This window comes from Elaeis guineensis, chromosome 1, assembly GCF_000442705.2.
Source record: "Elaeis guineensis isolate ETL-2024a chromosome 1, EG11, whole genome shotgun sequence".
Classification (NCBI taxonomy): Eukaryota; Viridiplantae; Streptophyta; class Magnoliopsida; order Arecales; family Arecaceae; genus Elaeis; species Elaeis guineensis.
Genome location: NC_025993.2, coordinates 174,393,057 through 174,418,877, shown reverse-complemented (window position 1 = coordinate 174,418,877; position 25,821 = coordinate 174,393,057). Strand labels below are relative to the sequence as shown.

General features: G+C 36.8%; 1 protein-coding gene across 3 annotated transcripts; it reads right to left on the bottom strand.

Moving 5' to 3' along the window:
- Positions 1-1,129: 1,129 nt before the first annotated feature.
- On the bottom strand, positions 1,130-25,097 carry LOC105039684 (uncharacterized). 3 transcript variants are annotated; one of them, XM_073249072.1, is made up of 13 exons: positions 24,971-25,097; positions 24,725-24,839; positions 21,946-22,021; positions 20,607-20,703; positions 19,449-19,551; positions 19,166-19,299; positions 18,914-19,091; positions 18,664-18,821; positions 17,122-17,331; positions 16,702-17,049; positions 14,245-14,371; positions 4,472-4,668; positions 1,130-1,521 (listed from the first exon to the last, which is right to left on the bottom strand). In XM_073249072.1, exons 1-12 carry the CDS (start codon positions 25,067-25,069, stop codon positions 4,517-4,519), a joined length of 1,797 nt encoding a protein of 598 aa, XP_073105173.1. In that variant the 5' UTR covers positions 25,070-25,097; the 3' UTR covers positions 1,130-1,521; positions 4,472-4,516. The 3 variants fall into 3 exon arrangements, with proteins under 3 accessions (XP_073105173.1, XP_073105170.1, XP_073105168.1); XM_073249069.1 differs by lacking the exon at positions 1,130-1,521 and having other exon boundaries at positions 4,401-4,668; XM_073249067.1 differs by lacking the exons at positions 1,130-1,521; positions 4,472-4,668 and adding an exon at positions 10,616-10,977.
- Positions 25,098-25,821: the final 724 nt, after the last annotated feature.

Below are 25,821 nucleotides of genomic sequence, written 5' to 3'. Positions count from 1 at the left end.
TCACTCTCTCTAACCACTCACACTCATGCTTCATGAGCTAGCCATATGCACTTATTTTGAACATTTCCAACAAAGGCTTCCTCCCTGTCATTGGTGTTAGTTCCATGGGCCAGACAAAATTTATGTATGTATGCAATCATGCTTCACGTTGGACGCTACACTTTTGCATGTTATGATTACATCACAAGGATATCGGCAACTCAGCTTGCTGGCCTTTGGAGAAAGCCAAAGAACACCATGCCGTGCACCTCGAGGACTGGTGACCTTGGGTGGGCCAAGATGATAATTTATAAATGGCTAAGAATATACCAAAAGGATTTCAAAAAAAAAATTTTAATACAGAAATCTTAGCTCTTTCCAAAAGCTTTCTTTTTAAGAAAAACAGACAGAAGTCTTAGGTCTTTCCGTTGCTTCTTGAGTTGGCAACCTGTTGGCAATGATCAGAGACAACAATAATGACTTTACTTACGTGTGGTTTTGATACGCAGATCAACTTTATGTAATTAGATTTAGCAGCATCCCTACACAAACAGGCATACAGTGCTCTCATTCTACATTTTTTCCGTCTAAGAGGAAAATTTTGGATACTTTAAATTAACTTTTGTTGGATCAACTTTTGCCTATTAATCCTAATTGATTGAAATCCAGTCACCTAAGATCCATTCTTGACCAAATAATTTTGAAAAAATATGGTGGACATGCCACCATAAAATGCAGCAACCCCTCTTCATTTGCCCAGAGTGGAGGTAAAGCTAACCAACAAACATTAATCTTGTTCTTAAGAAAAATAAATAAAAATAAATAAATAAATAAATAAAAAGAAGAAGAAGAAGAAAGCATTAATCTTGCTGGCCCAGAGGCTATGGGGTATTGTCTCATGGTAGGACAGAGTCAGAGACTCATAGGGATATACATCATGTGGATTTGGACCAATTCGGATTATCATTGGCAAAATCCAAAATCTACATGACCCAGCTGTGCCATAAGATATTTCTCAACAAAATTGACAAAAACTTCATGAAGATGCAAACTATTTAAGTCACCTGCTGACCGAATATTTTCCGTCGAGAGGAGAAATCATGTGCAATGGATTATTCCCAAAAGTGACTCACGCACCAAATTTTCATACTCAAAACATTTGTGATCGATAACTTAGATATGAAAAAGAAAAGCGTCCTAAAGATATTTAAGACCCTACAAAATTTAATTAGTTTCAGCAGTACTGGATTAGAATCTCCAGTTTCGATTCAACTTAACCAAAAATCTAGGTTATTCCCAAAAGCCTTGGCTTGTGCACTTAATCTTAACAAAACCTTATTTGTACCTTCAAGGCATTCTTTTGCGCAGTAGGGTTCAGATTATATCACCTTCAGTGCCTGAAGTGCCTCACATTTGTGAAAAGAAGAGAAACACCATACTTATTACAGCAGTCCACAGCATCCTGATCCCTAATACTCCCTCCTGGTTCTGCAATAACTGCAATGCCATTCTGGCATGCTTCTTCAACTGCATCATTCCAAGCTGAAATTTTGACAAATTAAGCCAAATTTAGTTTGAAGTTCAAACTTGATGCATCAAATCTACTTGTCTTAGAACTTCTAAAAGTTCCAGAAAAGGATCACACTAAGAAAAGAGAATAAAAGGAAAAAGAGGAAGATGAGAGTCTTCTTATCACAAAAACAAACAATTTTTCTGAGTCAATTTGGTCAGAGCTTGTTTACCAAGACCGTAGGATATGGACTGATCCTGGTGAATATAAGCTGGCTCCTGTAGTCATGGTGAAGTTCTGACCGAGCTCTGAGCAGCAGAAACAATGGATGCCTATAGGATGGATGGTGTAGCTATGCAGGTTTGGACTAGTCCCCGAAGGTCCTTTTTCAACATCATAGAGCCTCAGAATTAATTCTTAATAGAGCTAGCAGGTTCATGTATCTTCAACTAGAAAATGAACAAGCCCTTAATCTCACCTTCACCTCCTTTACGACAACCATCAATACACTGTCAGAGTCTACACCAGGTCTCTCTCCCTCTATATCATGGATGCGTTCTAATGTTTAAAGAAAAAAGGCAATCCTACGATTCGCGATATTTGGTCAACCAAAACTGGATAAGGACGTCAAACAATCAGAATAGAGTTGCCAAATGAACGAGTGATCGGTTTAACAGACTGCATTTGGCCCAAAATTTGGCTTCATAAATGCTCATGCAGAAAATAAGCTGAGCTTAAACATCGCACAGCCAACTCATTCTTTTGACACAGTTTAATCAGCATGACTCTTCTTTAAAGCAATTACATTGAACTACATGCCTACATCTTCAGGATTCCTCAAAATCAGCTGAGGCTCTATGGAGCTCGGTCTGATCTCTAGCTTCTTCATGGAACTCTGCGTCAAGGGCTAAGCTCTAAAGAAATTATGGAATTCTCTCCGCTCTGCGTTTCATCTTCTTTCCCTCCCTTCTGATGTTGGACAATTGTGTATAGACTAAAGTGGAATGGAGAAGAATTAAAGCAATAGGAACAAAGAGGGGTTTGGTTAGCCAAGGCATGCTAATTATACTGCTTTCTTTAAGATAGTGATTCCTATTTCCAGAATAGGATGCCTAACTTTAAGATCTCCAAGCGCTGCACTCCTTAAAGATGTTGTAAACTAAAGCATCCAACCAAAAAAATGAGAAAAAAACAAGTTGTCGAAAGCAAAGTAGCTTTAATAGATTGTTTGTAAGAGCTTTGTCTGTATATGTTAACTTTCTCACAAGCTCTGTAGTCTCGTTTGTAAAAAGTAAACAAATGCAAATAGTAACCGTTCATATCGAATAGTCAAAATAAGTAACAGATCCTTTAAAAACCCCTAGTCACAACAAAACAGAATCAATATTGAAAGTAGTAAATCTTAAATTAGATTTAAAACAGTGATCGTTGTGGTCACAAGTTAATCTACGTGGTAATCTCAGCTCAAGAATGAATAGATCAAAATCTGAGTTAGATAGCGGTCTAAGTCAACCCACTTATACCCATGCTTCATATTTAGAATTAGGCAGCTCTCTCCTTCTCTCTCTCTCTCGCTATGCTTCATGTTTAGAAATAGGTGGCGCACTCTCTCTCTCTCTCTAACTACTTCCTATGCTTCATGCTTAGAATTAGGTAGCTCTCTCTCTCTCTCTAACCACTCACACTCATGCTTCATGAGCTAGCCATATGCACTTATTTTGAACATTTCCAACAAGGGCTTCCTCCCTGTCACTGGTGTTAGTTCCATGGGCTTGACAAAATTTATGTATGTATGCAATCATGCTTCACGTTGGACGCTACACCTTTGCATGTTATGATTACATCATAAGGATATCCGCAACTCAGCTTGCTGGCCTCTGGAGAAAGCCAAAGAACACCATGCCGTGCACCTCGAGGACTGGTGACCTTGGGTGGGCCAAGATGATAATTTATAAATGGCTAAGAAAATACCAAAAGGATTTCGAAAAAGTTTTTTAATACAGAAATCTTAGCTCTTTCCTAAAGCTTTCCTTTTAAGAAAAACAGACAGAAGTCTTAGGTCTTTACATTGCTTCTCGAGTTGGCAACCTGTTGGCAATGATCAGAGACAACAATAATGACTTTACTTACGTGTGGTATTGATACGCAGATCAACTTTATGTAATTAGATTTAGCAGCATCCGTACAGAAACAGGCATACAGTGCTCTCATTCTACATTTTTCCCCTCAAAGAGAAAAATTTTGGATACTTTAAATTAACTTTTGTTGGATCAACTTTTGCCTATTAATCCTAATTGATTGAAATCCAGTCACCAAAGATCCATTCTTGACCAAATAATTTTGAAAAAATATGGTGGACATGCCACCTTAAAATGCAGCAACCTCTCTTCATTTGCCCAGAATGGAGGTAAAGCTAACCAACAAACATTAATCTTGTTCTTAAGAAAAATAAATAAAAATAAATAAATAAATAAATAGGAAGAAGAAGAAGAAAGCATTAATCTTGCTGGCCCAGAGGCTATGGGGTATTGTCTCATGGTAAGACAGAGTCAGAGACTCATAGGGATATACATCATGTGGATTGGGACCAATTCGGATTACCATTGGCAAAATCCAAAATCTACATGACCCAGCTGTGCCATAAGATATTTCTCAACAAAATTGACATAAACTTCATGAAGATGCAAACTATTTAAGTCATCTGCTGACCGAATGTTTTTCGTCGAGAGGAGAAATCATGTGCAATAAATTATTGCCAAAAGTGACTCGCACACCAAATTTTCATACTCAAAACATTTGTGATCGATAACTTAGATATGAAAAAGAAAAGCATCCTAAAGAAATTTAAGGCCCTACAAAATTTAATTAATTTCAATAGTACTGGATTAGAATCTCCAGTTTCGATTCAAATTAACCAAAAATTTAGGTTATTCCCAAAAGCCTTGGCTTGCGCACTTAATCTTAACAGAACATTATTTGTACCTTCAAGGCATTCTTTTGCACAGCAGGGTTCAGATTATTTCACCTTCAGTGCCTGAAGTGCCTCACATTTGTGAAAAGAAGAGAAACACCATACTTATTACAGCAGTCCACAGCATCCTGATCCCTAATACTCCCTCCTGGTTCTGCAATAACTGCAATGCCATTCTGGCATGCTTCTTCAACTGCATCATTCCAAGCTGAAATTTTGACAAATTAAGCCAAATTTAGTTTGAAGTTCAAACTTAATGCATCAAATCTACTTGTCTTAGAACTTCTAGAAGTTCCAGAAAAGGAACACACTAAGAAAAGAGAATAAAAGGAAAAAGAGGAAGATGAGAGTCTTCTTATCACAAAAACAAACAATTTTACTGAGTCAATTTGGTCAGAGCTTGTTTACCAGGACCGTAGGATATGGACTGATCCTGGTGAATATAAGCTGGCTCCTGTAGTCATGGTGAAGTTCTGACCGAGCTCTGAGCAGAAGAAACAATGGATGCCTATAGGATGGATGGTGTAGCTATGCAGGTTTGGACTAGTCCCTGAAGGTCTTTTTTCAACATCATAATGCCTCAGAATTAATTTTTTCTAGAGCTAGCAGGTTCATGTATATTCAACTAGAAAATGAACAAGCCCTTAATCTTACCTTCACCTCCTTTACGACAACCATCAATACACTGTCAGAGTCTACACCAGGTCTCTCTCCCTCTATATCATGGATGCGTTCTAATGTTTAAAGAAAAAAAGCAATCCTACGATTCGCGATATTTGGTCAACCAAAACTGGATAAGGACGTCAAACAATCAGAATAGAGTTGCCAAATGAACGAGTGATCTGTTTAACAGACTGCATTTGGTCCAAAATTTGGCTTCAAAAATGCTCATGCAGAAAACAAGCTGAGCTTAAACATCACACAGCCAACTCATTCTTTTGACACAATTTAATCAGCATGACTCTTCTTTAAAGCAATTACATTGAACTACATGCCTGCATCTTCAGGATTCCTCAAAATCAGCTGAGGCTCTATGGAGCTCGGTCTGATCTCTAGCTTCTTCATGGATCTCTGCGTCAAGGGCTAAGCTCTAAAGAATTATGGAATTCCCTCCCCTCTGCGTTTCATCTTCTTTCCCTCCCTTCTGATGTTGGACAATTGGGTATAGACTAAAGTGGAATGGAGAAGAATTAAAGCAATAGGAACAAAGAAGGCTTTGATTAGCCAAGGCACGCTAATTATACTGCTTTCTTTAAGATAGTGATTCCTATTTCTAGGATAGGATGCCTAACTTTAAGATCTCCAAGCGCTGCACTCCTTAAAGATGTTGTGAACCAAAGCACCCAACCAAAAAAATGAGAAAAAAACAAGTTGTTGAAAGCAAAGGAGCTTTAATAGATTGTTTATAAGAGCTTTGTCTGTATATGTTAACTTTCTCACAAGCTCTGTAGTCTCGTTTGTAAAAAATAAACAGATACAAATAGTAACCGTTCACATCGAATAGTCAAAATAAGTGATTGATCCTTTAAAAATCCCTAATCACAACAAAACAAAATCAATATTGAAAGTAGTAAATCTTAAATTAGATTTAAAACAGTGGTCGTTGTGGTCACAAGTTAATCTATGTGGTAATCTCGGCTCAAGAATGAATACGTCAAAATCGGAGTTAGGTAGCGGTCTAAGTCAACCCACTTATACCCATGCTTCATATTTAGAATTAGGCAGCTCTCTCCCTCTCTCTCTCTCTCTCTCTATGCTTCATGTTTAGAAATAGGTGGCGCTCTCTCTCTCTCTCTAACTACTTCCTATGCTTCATGTTTAGAATTAGGTAGCTCTCTCTCTCTCTCTAACCACTCACACTCATGCTTCATGAGCTAGCCATATGCACTTATTTTGAACATTTCCAACAAAAGCTTCCTCCCTGTCATTGGTGTTAGTTCCATGGGCCACACAAAATTTATGTATGTATGCAATCATGCTTCACATTGGACGCTACACTTTTGCATGTTATGATTACATCACAAGGATATCGGCAACTCAGCTTGCTGGCCTTTGGAGAAAGCCAAAGAACACCATGCCGTACACCTCGAGGACTGGTGACCTTTGGTGGGCCAAGATGATAATTTATAAATGGCTAAGAATATACCAAAAGGATTTCGAAAAAAAAAATTTTAATACAAAAATCTTAGCTCTTTCCAAAAGCTTTCTTTTTAAGAAAAACAGACAGAAGTCTTAGGTCTTTCCGTTGCTTCTCGAGTTGGCAACCTGTTGGCAATGATCAGAGACAACAATAATGACTTTACTTACGTGTGGTTTTGATACGCAGATCCACTTTATGTAATTAGATTTAGCAGCATCCCTACACAAACAGGCATACAGTGCTCTCATTCTACATTTTTCCCCTCTAAGAGGAAAATTTTGGATACTTTAAATTAACTTTTGTTGGATCAACTTTTGCCTATTAATCCTAATTGATTGAAATCCAGTCACCAAAGATCCATTCTTGGCCAAATAATTTTGGAAAAATATGATGGACATGCCACCTTAAAATGCAGCAACCTCTCTTCATTTGCCCAGAGTGGAGGTAAAGCTAACCAACAAACATTAATCTTGTTCTTAAGAAAAATAAATAAAAATAAATAAATAAATAAATAAAAAGAAGAAGAAGAAGAAAGCATTAATCTTGCTGGCCCAGAGGCTATGGGGTATTGTCTCATGGTAGGACAGAGTCAGAGACTCATAGGGATATACATCATGTGGATTTGGACCAATTCGTATTACCATTGGCAAAATCCAAAATCTACATGACCCAGCTGTGCCACAAGATATTTCTCAACAAAATTGACATAAACTTCATGAAGATGCAAACTATTTAAGTCACCTGCTGACCGAATGTTTTCCGTCGAGAGGAGAAATCATGTGCAATGGATTATTGCCAAAAGTGACTCACACACCAAATTTTCATACTCAAAACATTTGTGATCGATAACTTAGATATGAAAAAGAAAAGCATCCTAAAGATATTTAAGGCCCTACAAAATTTAATTAGTTTCAGCAGTACTGGAATAGAATCTCCAGTTTCGATTCAACTTAACCAAAAATCTAGGTTATTCCCAAAAGCCTTGGCTTGCACACTTAATCTTAACAGAACCTTATTTGTACCTTCAAGGTATTCTTTTGAGCAGTAGGGTTCAGATTATTTCACCTTCAGTGCGTGAAATGCCTCACATTTGTGAAAAGAAGAGAAACACCATACTTATTACAGCAGTCCACAGCATCCTGATCCCTAATACTCCCTCCTGGTTCTGCAATAACTGCAATACCATTCTGGCATGCTTCTTCAACTGCATCATTCCAAGCTGAAATTTTGATAAATTAAGCCAAATTTAGTTTGAAGTTCAAACTTGATGCATCAAATCTACTTGTCTTAAAACTTCTAGAAGTTCCAGAAAAGGATCACACTAAGAAAAGAGAATAAAAGGAAAAAGAGGAAGATGAGAGTCTTCTTATCACAAAAACAAACAATTTTACTGAGTCAATTTAGTCAGAGCTTGTTTACCAGGACCGTAGGATATGGACTGATCCTGGTGAATATAAGCTGGCTCCTGTAGTCATGGTGAAGTTCTGACTGAGCTCTGAGCAACATAAACAATGGATGCCTATAAGATGGATGGTATAGCTATGCAGGTTTGGACTAGTCCCCGAAGGTCCTTTTTCAACATCATAGAGCCTCAGAATTAATTCTTACTAGAGCTACCAGGTTCATGTATCTTCAACTAGAAAATGAACAAGCCCTTAACCTCACCTTCACCTCCTTTACGACAACCATCAATACACTGTCAGAGTCTACACCAGGTCTCTCCCTCTATATCATGGATGCGTTCTAATGTTTAAAGAAAAAAGGCAATCCTACGATTCGCGATATTTGGTCAACCAAAACTGGATAAGGACGTCAAACAATCAGAATAGAGTTGCCCAATGAACAAATGATCTATTTAGCAAACTGCATTTGGCCCAAAATTTGGCTTCATAAATGCTCATGCAGAAAACAAGCTGAGCTTAAACATCGCACAGCCAACTCATTCTTTTGACACAGTTTAATCAGCATGACTCTTCTTTAAAGCAATTACATTGAACTACATGCCTGCATCTTCAGGATTCCTCAAAATCAGCTGAGGCTCTATGGAGCTCGGTCTGATCTCTAGCTTCTTCATGGATCTCTGCGTCAAGGGCTAAGCTCTAAAGAAATTATGGAATTCCCTCCCCTCTGCGTTTCATCTTCTTTCCCTCCCTTCTGTTGTTGGACAATTGGGTACAGACTAAAGTGGAATGGAGAAGAATTAAAACAATAAGAACAAAGAAGGGTTTGGTTAGCCAAGGCACGCTAATTATACTGCTTTCTTTAAGATAGTGATTCCTATTTCCAGGATAGGATGCCTAACTTTAAGATCTCCAAGCACTGCACTCCTTAAAGATGTTGTGAACCAAAGCACCCAACCAAAAAAATGAGAAAAAAACAAGTTGTTGAAAGTAAAGGAGCTTTAATAGATTGTTTGTAAGAGCTTTGTCTGTATATGTTAACTTTCTCACAAGCTCTGTAGTCTCGTTTGTAAAAAATAAACAAATGCAAATAGTAACCATTCACATCGAATAGTTAAAATAAGTGACTGATCCTTTAAAAACCCTTAGTTACAACAAAACAGAATCAATATTGAAAGTAGTAAATCTTAAATTAGATTTAAAACAGTGGTCGTTGTGGTCACAAGTTAATCTACGTGGTAATCTCGGCTCAAGAATGAATAGGTCAAAATTTGAGTTAGGTAGCGGTCTAAGTCAACCCACTTATACCCATGCTTCATATTTAGAATTAGGCAGCTCTCTCTCCCTCTCTCTCTCTCTCTCTCTATGCTTCATGTTTAGAAATAGGTGGCGCTCTCTCTCTCTCTCTAACAACTTTCTATGCTTCATGTTTAGAATTAGGTAGCTCTCTCTCTCTCTCTCTAACCACTCACACTCATGCTTCATGAGCTAGCCATATGCACTTATTTTGAACATTTTCAACAAGGGCTTCCTCCCTGTCATTGGTGTTAGTTCCATGGCCAGACAAAATTTATGTATGTATGCAATCATGCTTCACGTTGGACGCTACACTTTTGCATGTTATGATTACATCGCAAAGATATCGGCAACTCAGCTTGCTGGCCTTTGGAGAAAGCCAAAAAACACCATGCCGTGCACCTCGAGGACTGGTGACCTTGGGTGGGCCAAGATGATAATTTATAAATGGCTAAGAATATACCAAAAGGATTTCGAAAAAGTTTTTTTAATACAGAAATCTTAGCTCTTTCCAAAAGCTTTCTTTTGAAGAAAAACAGACAAAAATCTTAGGTCTTTTCGTTGCTTCTCGAGTTGGCAACCTGTTGGCAATGATCAGAGACAACAATAATGACTTTACTTACGTGTGGTTTTGATATGCAGATCAACTTTATGTAATTAGATTTAGCAGCATCCGTACAGAAACAGGCATACAGTGCTCTCATTCTACATTTTTCCCCTCTAAAAGGAAAATTTTGGATACTTTAAATTAACTTTTGTTGGATCAACTTTTGCCTATTAATCCTAATTGATTGAAATCCAGTCACCAAATATCCATTCTTGACCAAATAATTTTGAAAAAATATGGTGGACATGCCACCTTAAAATGCAACAACCTCTCTTCATTTGCCCAGAGTGGAGTTAAAGCTAACCAACAAACATTAATCTTGTTCTTAAGAAAAATAAATAAAAATAAATAAATAAATAAATAGAAAGAAGAAGAAGAAGAAAAAGAAAGTATTAATCTTGCTGGCCCAGAGGCTATGGGGTATTGTCTCATGGTAGGACAGAGTCAGAGACTCATAGGGATATACATCATGTGGATTGGGATCAATTCGGATTACCATTGGCAAAATCCAAAATCTACATGACCCAGCTGTGCCATAAGATATTTCTCAACAAAATTGACATAAACTTCATGAAGATGCAAACTATTTAAGTCACCTGCTGACCGAATGTTTTTCGTCGAGAGGAAAAATCATGTGCAATGGATTATTGCCAAAAGTGACTCGCACACCAAATTTTCATACTCAAAACATTTGTGATCGATAGCTTAGATATGAAAAACAAAAGCATCCTAAAGATATTTAAGGCCCTACAAAATTTAATTAGTTTCAGCAGTACTGGATTAGAATCTCCAGTTTCGATTCAACTTAACCAAAAATCTAGGTTATTCCCAAAAGCCTTGGCTTGCACACTTAATCTTAACAGAACCTTATTTGTACCTTCAAGGCATTCTTTTGCGCAGCAGGGTTCAGATTATTTCACCTTCAGTGCCTGAAGTGCCTCACATTTGTGAAAAGAAGAGAAACACCATACTTATTACAGCAGTCCACAGCATCCTGATCCCTAATACTCCCTCCTGGTTCTGCAATAACTACAATGCCATTCTGGCATGCTTCTTCAACTGCATCATTCCAAGCTGAAATTTTGACAAATTAAGCCAAATTTAGTTTGAAATTCAAACTTGATGCATCAAATCTACTTGTCTTAGAATTTCTAGAAGTTCCAGAAAAGGATCACACTAAGAAAAGAGAATAAAAAGAAAAAGAGGAAGATGAGAGTCTTCTTATCACAAAAACAAACAATTTTACTGAGTCAATTTGGTCAGAGCTTGTTTACCAGGACCGTAGGATATGGACTGATCCTAGTGAATAAAAGCTGGCTCCTGTAGTCATGGTGAAGTTCTGACCGAGCTCTGAGCAGCAGAAACAATGGATGCCTATAAGATGATGGTATAGCTATGCAGGTTTGGACTAGTCCCCGAAGGTCCTTTTTCAACATCATAGAGCCTCAGAATTAATTCTTACTAGAGCTAGCAGGTTTATGTATCTTCAACTAGAAAATGAACAAGCCCTTAACCTCACCTTCACCTCCTTTACGACAACCATCAATACACTGTCAGAGTCTACACCAGGTCTCTCCCTCTATATCATGGATGCGTTCTAATGTTTAAAGAAAAAAGGCAATCCTACGATTCGCGATATTTGGTCAACCAAAACTAGATAAGGACGTCAAACAATCAGAATAGAGTTGCCCAATGAACAAATGATCTATTTAGCAAACTGCATTTGGCCCAAAATTTGGCTTCATAAATGCTCATGCAGAAAACAAGCTGAGCTTAAACATCGCACAGCCAACTCATTCTTTTGACACAGTTTAATCAGCATGACTCTTCTTTAAAGCAATTACATTGAACTACATGCCTGCATCTTCAGGATTCCTCAAAATCAGTTTAACTTTCTCACAAGCTCTGTAGTCTCATTTGTAAAAAATAAACAGATGCAAATAGTAACCATTCACATCGAATAGTCAAAATAAGTGACTGATCTTTTAAAAACCCCTAGTCACAACAAAACATAATCAATATTGAAAGTAGTAAATCTTAAATTAGATTTAAAACAGTGGTCGTTGTGGTCACAAGTTAGCTTTTGGGACACATCCTTGGGATCCCAATGTTCTGAAATTTTTGAAAAGAGACAGGAAAGCATCTGTTGGGAACCAGCCTTTGATTGGTCCCATCATAAAATGTTTAGTTTTTCGCTTAAAAAATGCTCTAACATCTGACATATCTAGTTTGGCCCCTCCATAATGTTGCCAGGTTTAGACTTCCATTCAGCTTCATGTTCTCTTCTTTGACATGTAAGTTTCATTTTTTCTAAATGAAACAATGGTGGTTCTACATCTCATATCTAAAAAGAAAAGGGAAAAAAAAAAAAGCAAGAGAATGAAACTTAATTTGTGAAGGCATAACTACATATTAGTTTTATTGTTGAATATATTTTCTACATTTGTTTATTAGATATTGCTCAACAAGAGTGCATCTTGGCCTTTAGATCTTGATCTAGTGGCCAGGATATCAACTCACAAAAATTCAATTGATGATTTCAGATCTAACAACTGAGATCAAGTACTCTCAAACCGTAAACAGTTTGCTGTCCCTTAACCACCCAACCTGTCATCCTAGACCCCGCGCCCACCAAAAAAACCCACCCCCAAAAGAAAGTGAAGAAGAAACATGCGCACACGCTCCTTCATCACTCTTCCCTCAAATAGCAACTTCTCACCACAGCAGCATGCAAGCTGCCTCAATTGTCAATACCAAATTACCAAATGCCCTGGCAACCCACCCCTCTGTCAATTTCTTCTAACTCCATCATTCACATCCTTTTCCAATATCGATATGTCCAAGCACCAATTGTTCTATCCTTGTTTATTTCAAGCTTAACAATCTAGGCCCGAACATTGAAAGATTCAAACATACATGAGCTCAAGCAAGGGAGAATGGTTCAATTTGCCTCAACTCAACACCAAATGACTGACCTCCCTTTTATCAATCTCTTCTTACTTCATCAGTCACATCCTCTTCCAAAACCCAAACCCAATGTCCCTTCCTCCCTACACCAAACAACCCCTGCAGCAGATAGGAGTATTGGCCAATCTCTCCTTGTTTATTTCAAGCTTAACAAGTCAAGCATGAACTTTGGAAGGACTTGATCATAGTTGAGCTTGTACAAGGTAGAAAAGCTTGCATTTGCTTTTAACAGAAGCCAAGCCAGTACTTGGTCAGCCAAATACCATGCCAAGCTCAAGCTGACTCTATATTGCTCTAGTTCAGCTATTTACACCGTACCCACAAAACCCCCCAAATTTTACAAAAAATTTATAAATTTTTCATGACCTGAAGGCTGGCCAAGCTATGCTGTCACTAGTTCACTAGTCTGAAAATAGCTTGCAAGCGGTTCACAAAATTCATGAATTTTATGAATAAATTTTGAACAAGTTTTACTGTAGATGTGGAGCCTTGGAGTCATAGAATGGCAGACATGACGTTTTGGAAGTTGGAAATTAGAGGAATGAGGAATGGAATAGTTACCCAAACCATCCCCCACAGCCCTTAACCTCAAATAAACTGAAGAAGAAAATTTTCATTACCCCCATCCATCTCCTTCCTTAAAGTAACTGTTATATTTTTTTGGTGAAAACATTGAACAGTTAGCCTTCCTCTATTCCTTAGACACCCTAAACCTTACCTAAATCCCAATCGTCAAGTTCCTTTTCTATTTGTGAAAACCTAAATCTCAATCCTGAAGTTCTCCTTTTCTTTTTCTTTTTCGTTTTTGTTGAGGGGGGGGAGGGGTGGGGGGTTAATACAAGCATCTATGGTTGGATATTTACTTTTTTTGTTATTATATACCAAATTTTCTCCAAACTATTTTCATGTTTGCCAGGTTTTTTTTTTGGGAATTCCAGAGTTCTAAACCTAGCTGAGCTGTATGTCATTGTCGAAATTGCTGCAATGGTTTAATCCCTCATAATACACGAGTGTGCATGCTTGTATACATGCAAGAGACTAACTGAGCTACCTAATCGTCGAAATTGCTGCTACGGTTTAATCCTTCGTAACAATGTGTACATGCCTGTATATATGCAATCATGCATATATACAAGCATGCATGCATACAAGCTATAAACACAAACAAATATACACATATATGTCCAGAAATCAGCAATTGATTGGCCAGATTAGAAACTGGTTTCTAGATATTGCAATATCCGTTGGCAAGAGAAAAACTATTTAAGAACATGTCCTCATAGCTAGAAAGAGTGAAAGGTAAATACTAACATTAAAGAAAAGCACTGAAATGATTAGGTATGTGTGGTGATGAGAAATACGTATTTTGCTTACCAAAAGGGAAAAAGGCATCACTTGCCAAAGCAGCTCCCTTCGCCTCCTCTCCTGCTTTCCTGAAAGCAATTCTTAAGCTCTCCCGCCTATTTGGCTGCCCACTTCCCATTCCCAACATACAGTTATTCTGCAGAATGTGTTAGAATTTAACATGACTTCAGCTACTTCTAGAAGCCTAAGTAAAAGATGATTTCAGGCAACAATGATGGAGTGCAATTCATGGAAAACATGACAGCAAGTGATAAATCTTGATCAACTCCCAAAAGAGGGCACACTTCCCTGACTATTATATTCAACTTAATCAATTAAAGGGGTAAAACATTAAGGTTATGATTTATTGAACAAGGCAAAGAGTAATTTCCAATATCAAATATAACATCATGCTATATTTTATGAGAAGACAGATACTTCCAGCTTAATTTAAAAAAAAAAAAAGAACAAATGTTCCATATTGTGTTGCACCAATATCATGGAACCAAACCTAAGTCTGAAGTATGGGCTTATAAAGGTGGCAGATGAAACAAAACCAAGAAAAGGCAAAAACCTCTAAGGACCACCTTACTAAATGAACAGAAGGTTGCTTATGAGGTTAAATCTTGCTTTAATGACTGATGGAATGATCTAGAGATGTGAAAGTATATACTACATTGACCAGGAAGAAGCAGATGATCAGGACTATTGTTGTAGATCTTAAGGATGAAACACTGCTAAGAAAAATGCAAAAACCTTCAAGGACCACCTTGACTTAATGATCAAAAAGTCACTCATGAGGTTACATCTTGTTTTAGCCACTGATGGAGTGTTCTGGAGATAAGAAGTGTGCACACATTGTTTCACTGACCAGGATGAAGCAGATGATAATGTCATGGATAATTGATCTGCAAATCCTTGGTAGATGTCCCAAGATGTATTTACATGAAGCTGATGTAGTTTTTTTTTTTTTCCCTATAGATGGGATGAACACAGATTCAAATGCTAGGTTGTCATTAAAGAGGAAAACAGTGGAAGTCAAAGGTCCGAATATCAAAATAACTAAAAATATGACAAAATAAATTATCAGCAGATAAATGAAAATTGACAGCTAAAAGTTAACTCCTTTTGATTGTGTTCTCTTTCTTGGATATATTTCAGATAAGAATGAAGCATGTTTTCTATTTTGGATAATTTGTACAAGAGCGCATTTATCTGAGTTCTATTACCAGCAGAACTGAAATGATTCCCTATTTGTAGTCCTGCTTAAACTATTTAAATGACCTAACCAATTTTCTTCAGAATACATGGCTTCAAGATGCAACTACTAGAATTTACTTGGAACATATCAAACAAAACTAAAGATAACTGTAATATTATGTATTAATTAGAAGTTACCAAGTTTTGTTTGATATTTAACAAGTTATGTTTGCATTTAAGCATATAACTATATTACTTCAAGTAAAGTCAAATCTACTAGTATAGAGTAGATAGATTTTATTAAATCGACATAAAAGCTGCCCTGTAAATGGTTATATTTGCCCTTCGGTTTGATTTGAGGAAGTGAAGAGCTGGCACGGGCATTTCACATCTTCAGGTGTCCAGATAAGCAAGATAAAAATGTTGACATCAATGTCGTACAAACCACGAACAGTAAGATTAAAGAAAGGTATCCTAAAAAGAACAGAAGTTGCACGAACTACACATAGATGTTTAACAATTAATTACAATAGTATAGACTATGGACATGTAGTACAAAGATCCTGGTTAAAATTAGCAGACAATATGTGTCCAGTGATGTAAAATTTATGATAAGCTTTATGAAAACTCTGACAAAAAACTTGTAAAGTCCTGTGAGAAAGGAGATAGTGCTTAATAAGAATAATTGCGAAGGATGGATCAGTAGCCTCAGCAGATATAGTTGATATAACACTTATTGATTATGGATTTGCATTTCTGCTTCTTATGAATACTTATAGTCTCATAGTTAACATGATTATATTATTATTTTGAATTAGTTGTCCTTGAGCTCTTTTTTTGGAGACTATTTGGATCTAGCTTCATGCACATAAAAGACAATAAGTAACCTCATGAGACCAATGTCCAAATTTAGAAAAAATTCATGTCTCAAATGCTTTGGTAGTTTGGTTATTCCATGATGTGTAACTCCATGTGAATTTTTTGATTAAGTGCTAAAGTGTAGAGTCATCTTCTCTAGCCACTAGGATTACATGGCAATTTCAAGCCTAAATAAAAAAGAATTAACAAGATTTTTCATTTCAACTAGAGATGAAAAAAATCCATTTGACACGTGACATTAAGGTGCAATCTATCAACATTATCCTCTAAAGGTATAACATGATTAGTTATATCTCAAGGACTTCATCTCTAGTTAATCAATATGTTAATCTCTAGCTTGACTTTCAAAGATTTATTACCTATTCTTCATACATAGCTTTTAATCTTGAAGTGAAGAAAAGAACAAACCTTGGCTATTACAATGGCATTGCTCTTCACATGCTTAACACAAAGCCATGCAAACTCTGCATCATTAACCTCATCCTCTTGTGGAACCCTTTCAGACACTATATTAAATTTGATATCTTCAGGAGTTAAATCATCAGAATCTTGAGCTAACCACCCGCCACCAACCTGTCTGAGTGAGAGCATTCCTTTCTCACTCTTTTTTGCCTCCAGTATCCTCAATGTTTTTGATTTGCCACGGAGAACCTCCAGACCTTTTTCTGTATATCTAGGTGCAACCACAATTTCATAAAACATCCGTGTTTCACCATCTGTTGGACTCCTAAATTCACGGATTTCCTTTGCAAGATCCTAGAAATTCAGCAATGAAAGTAAGTGGCCTTGAACTACACAATATAAAGATTCTTCCATTACCCTGCTTACCTCATCCACCGTTGTATTAAAGGCAACTATTCCACCAAATGCACTAACAGGATCTGCTTTAACAGCTAATCTATATGCCTCAAGGATATCTTGCCGTGACGCAACTCCACAAGGATTTGTATGCTTCACAATCACGCAAGTAGGGCTCTTGAACTCTGACACACAGTTCCAGGCAGCATCCGCATCTAAGTAATTATTGTAAGACATTTCCTGTGCCAAATGAGAGAATATCAGAATATATTGATCATGAGCCCAATCAAATGCAGAAAATGTCAGAATCAGTTTAAAAGTGAAAATCAACTTATTATGGCTTAATTAGATGCAGTGCCTAGAATAGAAGAGAGGGTAATGTTACATGGAACTTGTATTTTACAGCTATAATGTCTGGACAGCTCATCAGCAAAAATGAAAACTGGAAAATAGTATCAACAACAATGAAAACTAAAAAATAATACCCACGATAGGAAATCTTAAATTAGCCATTTAGATGCAGGAAAGCAACACAGGTGCACAAAATTTTCTAATAGATAGGAAAACAAGTTGAAAATCTTGAATATGAAACAAAATCATTATCTTCCGTGTTTCAATAAGCAAGTGCTTGATTAAAAGAGAAGAAATGAGCATTTGATGAAAGTTTTAGCAGACATTTAGTCCCTTCCTGCGAAAATAATTATTTTTAGGTATCAGAATGGGACAGCTTTATGACTTGTTTTTTGACGAAGTTATCCCTTTTCTACCAAATAGAAGGAAGTGTTTTCACAACTTCATCAATAAAAACAATTAGGATCGGAACACATGTAGCTTTTCCCAATTACAGCTGTCTATACAAACATTACATTTATATATTGGAAACTTCCAATTAGTCTATTCCACATTCTCTCTATAAACCTGAAGTTGTAACGGACATCTAACTCATGCCTTCTGAAATATTACACTTAGGAATCAGAAGGAAACAGAATTACCACTGATTCTTGACAAACTCATCCCTTTTCTAGCAAACAAAAGTGTTTTTCCACCACTTCATCATAAAGAACAATTTGGATCTGAAGGCATGTAGCTTTTCCCAATCGCAACTGCATATACATACATTACATTTACATATCAAGAAGTTTCATCTAGTCTACGCCATATTCTCTCTATAGAGCCAAATTTCTAACATTTAAAATTCTCAATATCCGTAAAAAATACTATTCTAGCTTCATGACCTGTCCCACTGCATGGACTAAGTTTACCTTCACATAATTCAAACAGATTTATTTTTTAAGTTTTGTGATAAACAAATAACTTAGCTAAATGACTAATTTCTTAAGTAGTTCAAGTAGTGCTACAAATACAATTTGCCATATAATTACCTAGTGCTTTCTCTTCCCACCAGAACCAACTTTATGTTATTGAGTTTTAACAAAATGTTGGCACAATAAGACATACCAGACAATACAATTAAATATACCAGCACATTCAGCACAATATGGAATAGGATGACTTATAGATTAGCTGGGAAATAGTGACCAAAGCCATAATTGACTTGCATGTGTTTCTAACCTTGCCATGGTGTTGTATAGCAGTTGCAATACCACCAGCATTCACCAAAGAAAGACTTTTGTCTTCGTAGAATGCAGCCTTTTGATGAGGATTTTCACCATAGCGAAGTGTAGATTTCAGTGACAGTGGTACTGTAAAGCTGGGAGGAAATTTATTCCCTGACAAAAAAAAAAATGCAATAGCAGGTAATTCCACGCAGGGCTTCCAACATAAATGTACTAAGTCACACTTTCTATATGCATTCATACACCTCCTTCTGATTGTTTCCATAACCACTCAGAAACTGCTGAATCATAAGAAGCGACATGCTGAAAAGCCTTCCAGGCCAGCTTTCTGCGGAACTGTTGATCATCTTTCTTTCCTTGCAGAAATTCCAAGAGTGCAGGATAGTCTTTATGGTCAACCACAACCAAAACATCCTTGTGATTCTGTTAAACTGCGCACTTCAGCAAGACTGTATAGAAAGTGAAAAACAAGAATCTACTGAGTCTAAAAGAATCACCTTAGCAGCAGCTCGGATCAAGGTAGGGCCACCAATGTCAATATTCTCAACTCCATCCTCGAATGTAATTCCACTAGCTGAAGTAACTTTTTCATAAAAAGGATACAAGTTGACCACCACTATATCAAATGTTCCTGTGCGAACATTGTGTCAGTGATGCAATTGAATTATATACAAGTATATGCAAAGGAAAAAGGTTAAGGAATGCTATAGCAATGAGATGGACTGTATGCTTTTGAAGATACAACAATGTAATCGATAGTGTGTTGGACAATGAACTCACCAATTCCATGCTTGTTCAAGGCTTCCATGTGATGGCCATGATCTCTCCGAGCAAGAATACCACCATGTACATTGGGATGCAAAGTTTTCACCCTACCATCTAGCTGCAGAGACAATAATTGATATATTTATGATCAGTAGATACAAGACAAAGCTTTTTCACCTTTTGTTAATATCAAGAATAGGTGTCATTTAGTACCTTGTTATAAATAAAAAGCATCTGAGCAGACTGCCCAAAGTAAACATCCACATTTTCTTAACATTAAAACAATTTTAAGGAGGCAAAGATGATACTCTTTGAAAAGAACATTGCACATGAATCACATTTTCTTATTAGATGCATGCCTGTGCATGTTTGGACTTTGGGCATTTTTTTTATATCGCCAACATTATTTTCTAGATATAATCTTGTTTCCTTTGGTTTCACTTGTTGGTCATACACCTTGCATTTCACCAATTCCCCTGAGCAATCCAACTATGGACAGTGGTTCTTCGACAAAAACCAACATCTATAACACAAAGCTGCCAGTACCCCATGCTATGTTATTATTACAAACTATTTCATAAATATCAAATTTTAAACAGGCATGGATAGTCCCACTAATATCCTATTTTTCATTTGGATTTACATAGAACATCTGCAGATAGACACATGCACAGATATGCATGCACACAAGCATGTGCACACACAGATATATTATATAAAAATTGATGACTGTCCACCAAAGAAACATAGGTAAAATATGTTATAGAATATAGATATATGCTCCAGAATCTAGCTTTTAGTATGACCAGTCAGAGTGCCACCCAAAAGAAGAAACCAAAGCCCAGCTTGGTATCATTGCTGATAAAAATTTGGTGTTTTTGTTGTTCTACCAATTAGTGAAATGTCAAATGTTGGTTGATGTTGAAGGTAGCATTTGCACAAAATTTCTGCCATTTCTTGCTTTTATTTCATTCTTTTCGGGAGAAAGGCACCTGGAACAACTTATGGAGGAGTTGAACCAAAATACTAGTAATAAATACTAGCCCATATCATAATACTGTATAAAAAGAATAACCACCATCAAATTGCGGATGGCATGATTCATCTTGTCTCCTACATAGGAAGGGAAACTAGATTAAACTAGAGAAATAATATAACATAACTAAAGTTTACCATTTCTGGGAAATGAGTAATTTCTTCAACTTTAGTTACAGAGACCCCAGCCTCTTCCAAAGCAGATGCTGTTCCACCAGTTGAAATAATAGAATACCTATAAATGTAATAATATTTTAATGAGACTGTAAATTAAGATACGAAAGAGTACATGAAGGAGTAGAAAGCTTTATAGTATTAATAAAATCTTCTAGATATTCCAAAGAAATCTGCATGCTGGCACATGCCCAAAATAAGGAATTTGCAGAGCAAAGGAAATATCAACTGTTAGGAAGGGATGATACCCCAAAATGTTAAACAAAATATTTATGACAGCATGTAAGTGTATGTGATTGCATAAATCCGAAACAAGCTCCGTTACAAGAACTCGTTCTATAAGTATTGGACTATGTTATCCATCAGAACAAAGAGTATATATATACATTATAACAGAAGATAGTTATATCTTCCTTTAACCTCAAAAAAATTGAAACAACTAAAACTGAATATGACATTTCAGCATGCAGTTCTTTAAAGGATTAATTTCCACACTTGAGAATAAGAGATAAAAAACTGCATTAAACATCTACTGAGCATGACATGTTTCTTACAAATTAATAGTGTCTCTTCTTCCAGAAAACTGCATTAACTTTTCTTGCCAAGATGTTTATCTCCACAAAAACCAATGCTAAATATTCTTCTTGTGCTTAACTACCATATCAATCTCAACCAAAAATGGTTATCTTTTTTCTTCATTCAAACAGAATATTGAGATATATTCAAAATCCTCATGCTTGACCAACCTTCTAGACATTCCTATTCAAAATCAGTAACCTCTATTCCTTTCAAACTGAATATTAAGTTTTATGTGAAGCCTCGTGCTTTCTATCTTTCATATCCACACAAATTTGTTCTTTGCTTAATTTGTTCTGATTCAAGTGTTGTTCACAAAATTCCTAACTCACATATATAGTTGGTTGGTAATTGTTAAGCTACAGTTAGTTTAAAATTTTGAAAAAAAAAAAATAGGCTAAATTATAGATGCAACATTCATTCAGCAGTAAACTTAATCTTTCAAACAGGGGGAGGGGAGGAAAGGGAACCATTATTAAACTACTATCAAATGTCTATGAAGCCAACTTCCTCAATGCAAATGTTTTGAAACTCTATTTCAGGGAAGGTATTCATTTATTTAATTACAAGATTATTCCCAAACTACTACACGTCCTTTTAAAAAACAGAGAATGATAATGGCAATGCAAGCATAAGGACACAATAACAAGGAATCATGAAATAGATTTTTAATGATCAAGAAGTAAATTGTAAACATGAAAGTTCAACTGGAAGAGTGCAGACACACCCTAAGCCTTGAAGACCGTTTGCGAGGAAAGCTAGATCCTGCTTATCCGACAATGATATCAATGCTTGCTTGCCACCTTTGGATAAAGGATGTGAACATTTAGAGATCACCAAAGAAAACTCAATATATCTAACTTGAGAAAATAAATAGAACATTGCAAAGACAATTAAAAAAAATCTATTAAACAAATAACCAATTTGATTATTTTGCATAACATGAAAAGCTTTAATTATTTAGATGAACGGTAAGTCCAAATGTTGAATAAGATTTACATCACAATCCAACTCTTTTTTAGGAGTCCTGTAACCATGTAAAACTTGGTGACAAACATATCCAAGCTGAGTCTAAAGCTTTAGGACTTTGAAACATTCATTGTCTAAACTTTTTTAACAAAAAACTATATTTCTTTTCCATGCAAATAGGAGAGTCATACTTTATTACAAATTATAGGTTTGTTGTACTAGTACCGAATTTGTCCTTGAACTATTTAAGTGTCCCACCAGTTGCCTAGTAGATCCCTTTAGTCAAATACATTATGGCTGACTAAGGCTTTCACCAGTATAAATATGGATGGTGATCCAAGCAGTCCAACTTAATCCGATACCCTCTAAATGGCACATTAGTCAAAAAAAAACTCTAATTGATCCTCGCATTTGTCCTAATGTTTTATTTCTCCCCAATAATGCAATACGTCCCTTTAGCAAAATACATTTAAGAATGATAATACAAGTCCAACATCTAAGCATTTCTTCTTGAGTCCTTGAATCTTTGTTATATGTAATCGAAAAGACTTGGAGGATGGCCTCACACACCCTGCTTCCAAACAATGAGCTATGTTATATATATGTATATATGTGTATATGTATATATTTATGTGTGTGTGTACCTTGATGTCTAGTACAGTCAGAAGTACAATTAGAATCATAATTAATCTCACATAACAATTACAAGAATAGCTGGCCCCATGCTCTCAAAAGAGAAAGGAATAATGGACTAGCCATTGCAGACTCTTCTAATTCTTTCATTCTGTGTGACTTCTGGGACGTGCAATCCACATGCAAGATTTCAGTAGGTCACAACTTAATTAATCATAAATTTCACCAGCCAGGCTAGTATTAAAATATGGCATAACAGTTCAAAGAATATAGACAAAAGAGATTGTAAGCCAATTTGACCTTAATTTTTTTCGAACTTTCGGATATGAGAACCAGGCTGCAAACAGGTAGAATAGCAAGCTTTTTGTTTGGGTTAGGCTTGTTCCAATCAAGAGGGTGTTCAAGATTGACTCAAGCTTGTGTGCACCTCAACCAGGACCTTCGAACTCAGTATGTGAGCCACTTGAACAGGACAGCTCCCAAGCAAACATGAGGTTGTAATTAGTTTCACAGGCTGCTGAATGCAGAGGATTACCTTGGCTAGATTTCTAACTTAGTAGAATTAACTATGAACTTCATTATTCATTTGCAACCATATCATTTCTACATAACCATTTACTTTAATGAATGTTTTGTTCAGGCCCAAAGTTTAAGAAACAACAGAGTTATATACAGACTACCATATCCAAGTTGGACATATTTAACCTAACTTAACCAACTGCATTATAGTACATACTCCACTTGGAGCTCAACCCTGAAGCTACATCAACAAAAAACAACATCTTTAACGGGAAGGGTGTAGGATCCAATCAACCAGCTCCCTCCACTGTGGGTAATGCCCTATCTGCTCTGAACTCATTGGGTTAAGATGCCTCCTTTAGTTTATTAACAAACATATCTGCGACATTCTGATCACAGGATTAAATCAATATTACCCACCTGTCCCAGCATGTAGCAAAGTGCATGCACTCTCTGCTCCTTCAGCCTATGTATCAACATGCATTCTCTTTTCTTCATTAATCCTCGATAAAAATATGTGGGGCGCGCCACTTCACTAGCCACTAACTATGAAAAAAATTTCGGAACCAAATAATCACTAAAGACATGCATACCCGTTACAAGTATGAAAATTCACAGGGTGGTGTACAGTCTATTGCATGTTTGGGCATCTTGATAGTGTAGCATATGTCCCAAACTATTGTATGCTAGAATACCCAAGAAAATAATCACAAAACCCTCGCTCTGACTGACAAAAAATAATAATAAGGAATCTTTAAAAATAATCTTTTAGCTCAAAATAGAAAATATTAGTCAAACAACTAAACTATGAGAAGCAGTCACTAACGTTTCACCACGTCATGCAGCAAATTGTCCTAAACAACCAAAAGGAAAGTAAACCAAAGCAACCTCAATAATCGGATTTTTAAGGAAAAATTTAAAGTATTAAAGATTTGGCACTAACTGAAGGATTAGAAGCAAGCAATATTGACCAAGCAAAAGAAAAAAAAATCAAGATAAGCTCCTATAGGATTGGATCCCCCCACGACAACAAAAAAACAAAAAATAAAATAAAATAAAATAAAATCGGACGTGAAGATTTCCTCTCATCCGGCTCAGAAATCCGGGTTTCAAGATGAAAAAATTCCACACCCCATCACTGGTCCAGAAAAGAAGGGGAAACGATACAAAAGAACCTAAAATTGAAACCTTTTAACAAAAAAAGAAAATCTTTAGAGTTTTAGAGAGCACAAAAAGATTAGCGCTTGCTGAAAGAGGAAAACTAGGGTATCTGGGGTTCAAGTGAATAACAACCAAAACAAATCAAAAACTCTCATTGTTCCCTCCAAAAATAGAAAACTAAAAGCCAAATTTTTAACTCAAAATCCAACGAAAGACAGAAGTACCAGTTGAGAAAATAGGAGAGGCCGCCGTCTGGGTCTCCACATCGGCCATGGCCTTAATCGAACGGAGCCCGTTGGAGGAAAGCCGATACGCAACGCAAGACAAGAACACACGATTCTGTGTCCAAAATAAAAATTTAAAAAAAAAAAAAGGGTAAGCAAAGAACCACCGACGGCGGTATCTTTACTCGGTGGTGCTCAGCCCACCATAATAAGAAGAAAGAACGTAGGGATAGAAGGAAGACTTACCGGCTGGGCGCGGTGGTTGTACCGCCGGTGAGGATAAAGGAAGAGATGAGCAGCTTTGGTGGTGGTGACGGCGGGGAAGCCTGAGACGGTGAGCGGCATGCTTTCTGCTTTCCCCTTGCGAGTGGAAAGAAAGAGGGGATCTTTTTATTTATAATGAGTTTGTGTTCTACTGTGATACGGTATTCGATAAGACGATGGTGTGCGGCAGTGAGGAGATTCATCCAACGGTTAGCATTTGTCAGTGATGCAGGTGATTGGTTGCATAAAGTTCGCTGCGGAGTTTTAGAACGGCGGGAATTATGGTGTCATTCGAATTGGGAATGGCAACGGGTGGATATCCCACAATATTTGCCCAACCCGTATCCGAAACCATCTAAAATCTACCATTCAACCCCGCTCCAAATCCATTGCACTTTCTTTTCTTCTTCTTCCTTCTTCTCCTTCTTCTTTTCTTTTCTTTTTTTTTTTTTTGAATAAAACTAGCAATATGTTGACTTAAGAGAACAATCAAAGTTTACAAGTAGTTGCTACAGTAAATACATACACTCACAGCAGCTGCCAAAACTGTATATGTTGCGGCCAATCCCCTCGTCGCTTGGTCACCAGAAACGAGCGCCTGCAAAAGAAAATCCACACTGACCGGAGGTGGCTCCGACGGGAATCCTCCGACGGTCAAGTCAGAGAGGAGACTAGGCAACAGTGAAAAAAAAACAAGGAGCTCAACGAGAAAGGGATAGAGAGAGAGAGCAAGCCCAAGAGTATTTCGAAGGGACCTCTAGCACTGTTGCCTTCCCCGATATATATAGTGGAGCGTGGTATGGCGTCGTCATTAATGGCGCGGACAATTGAAG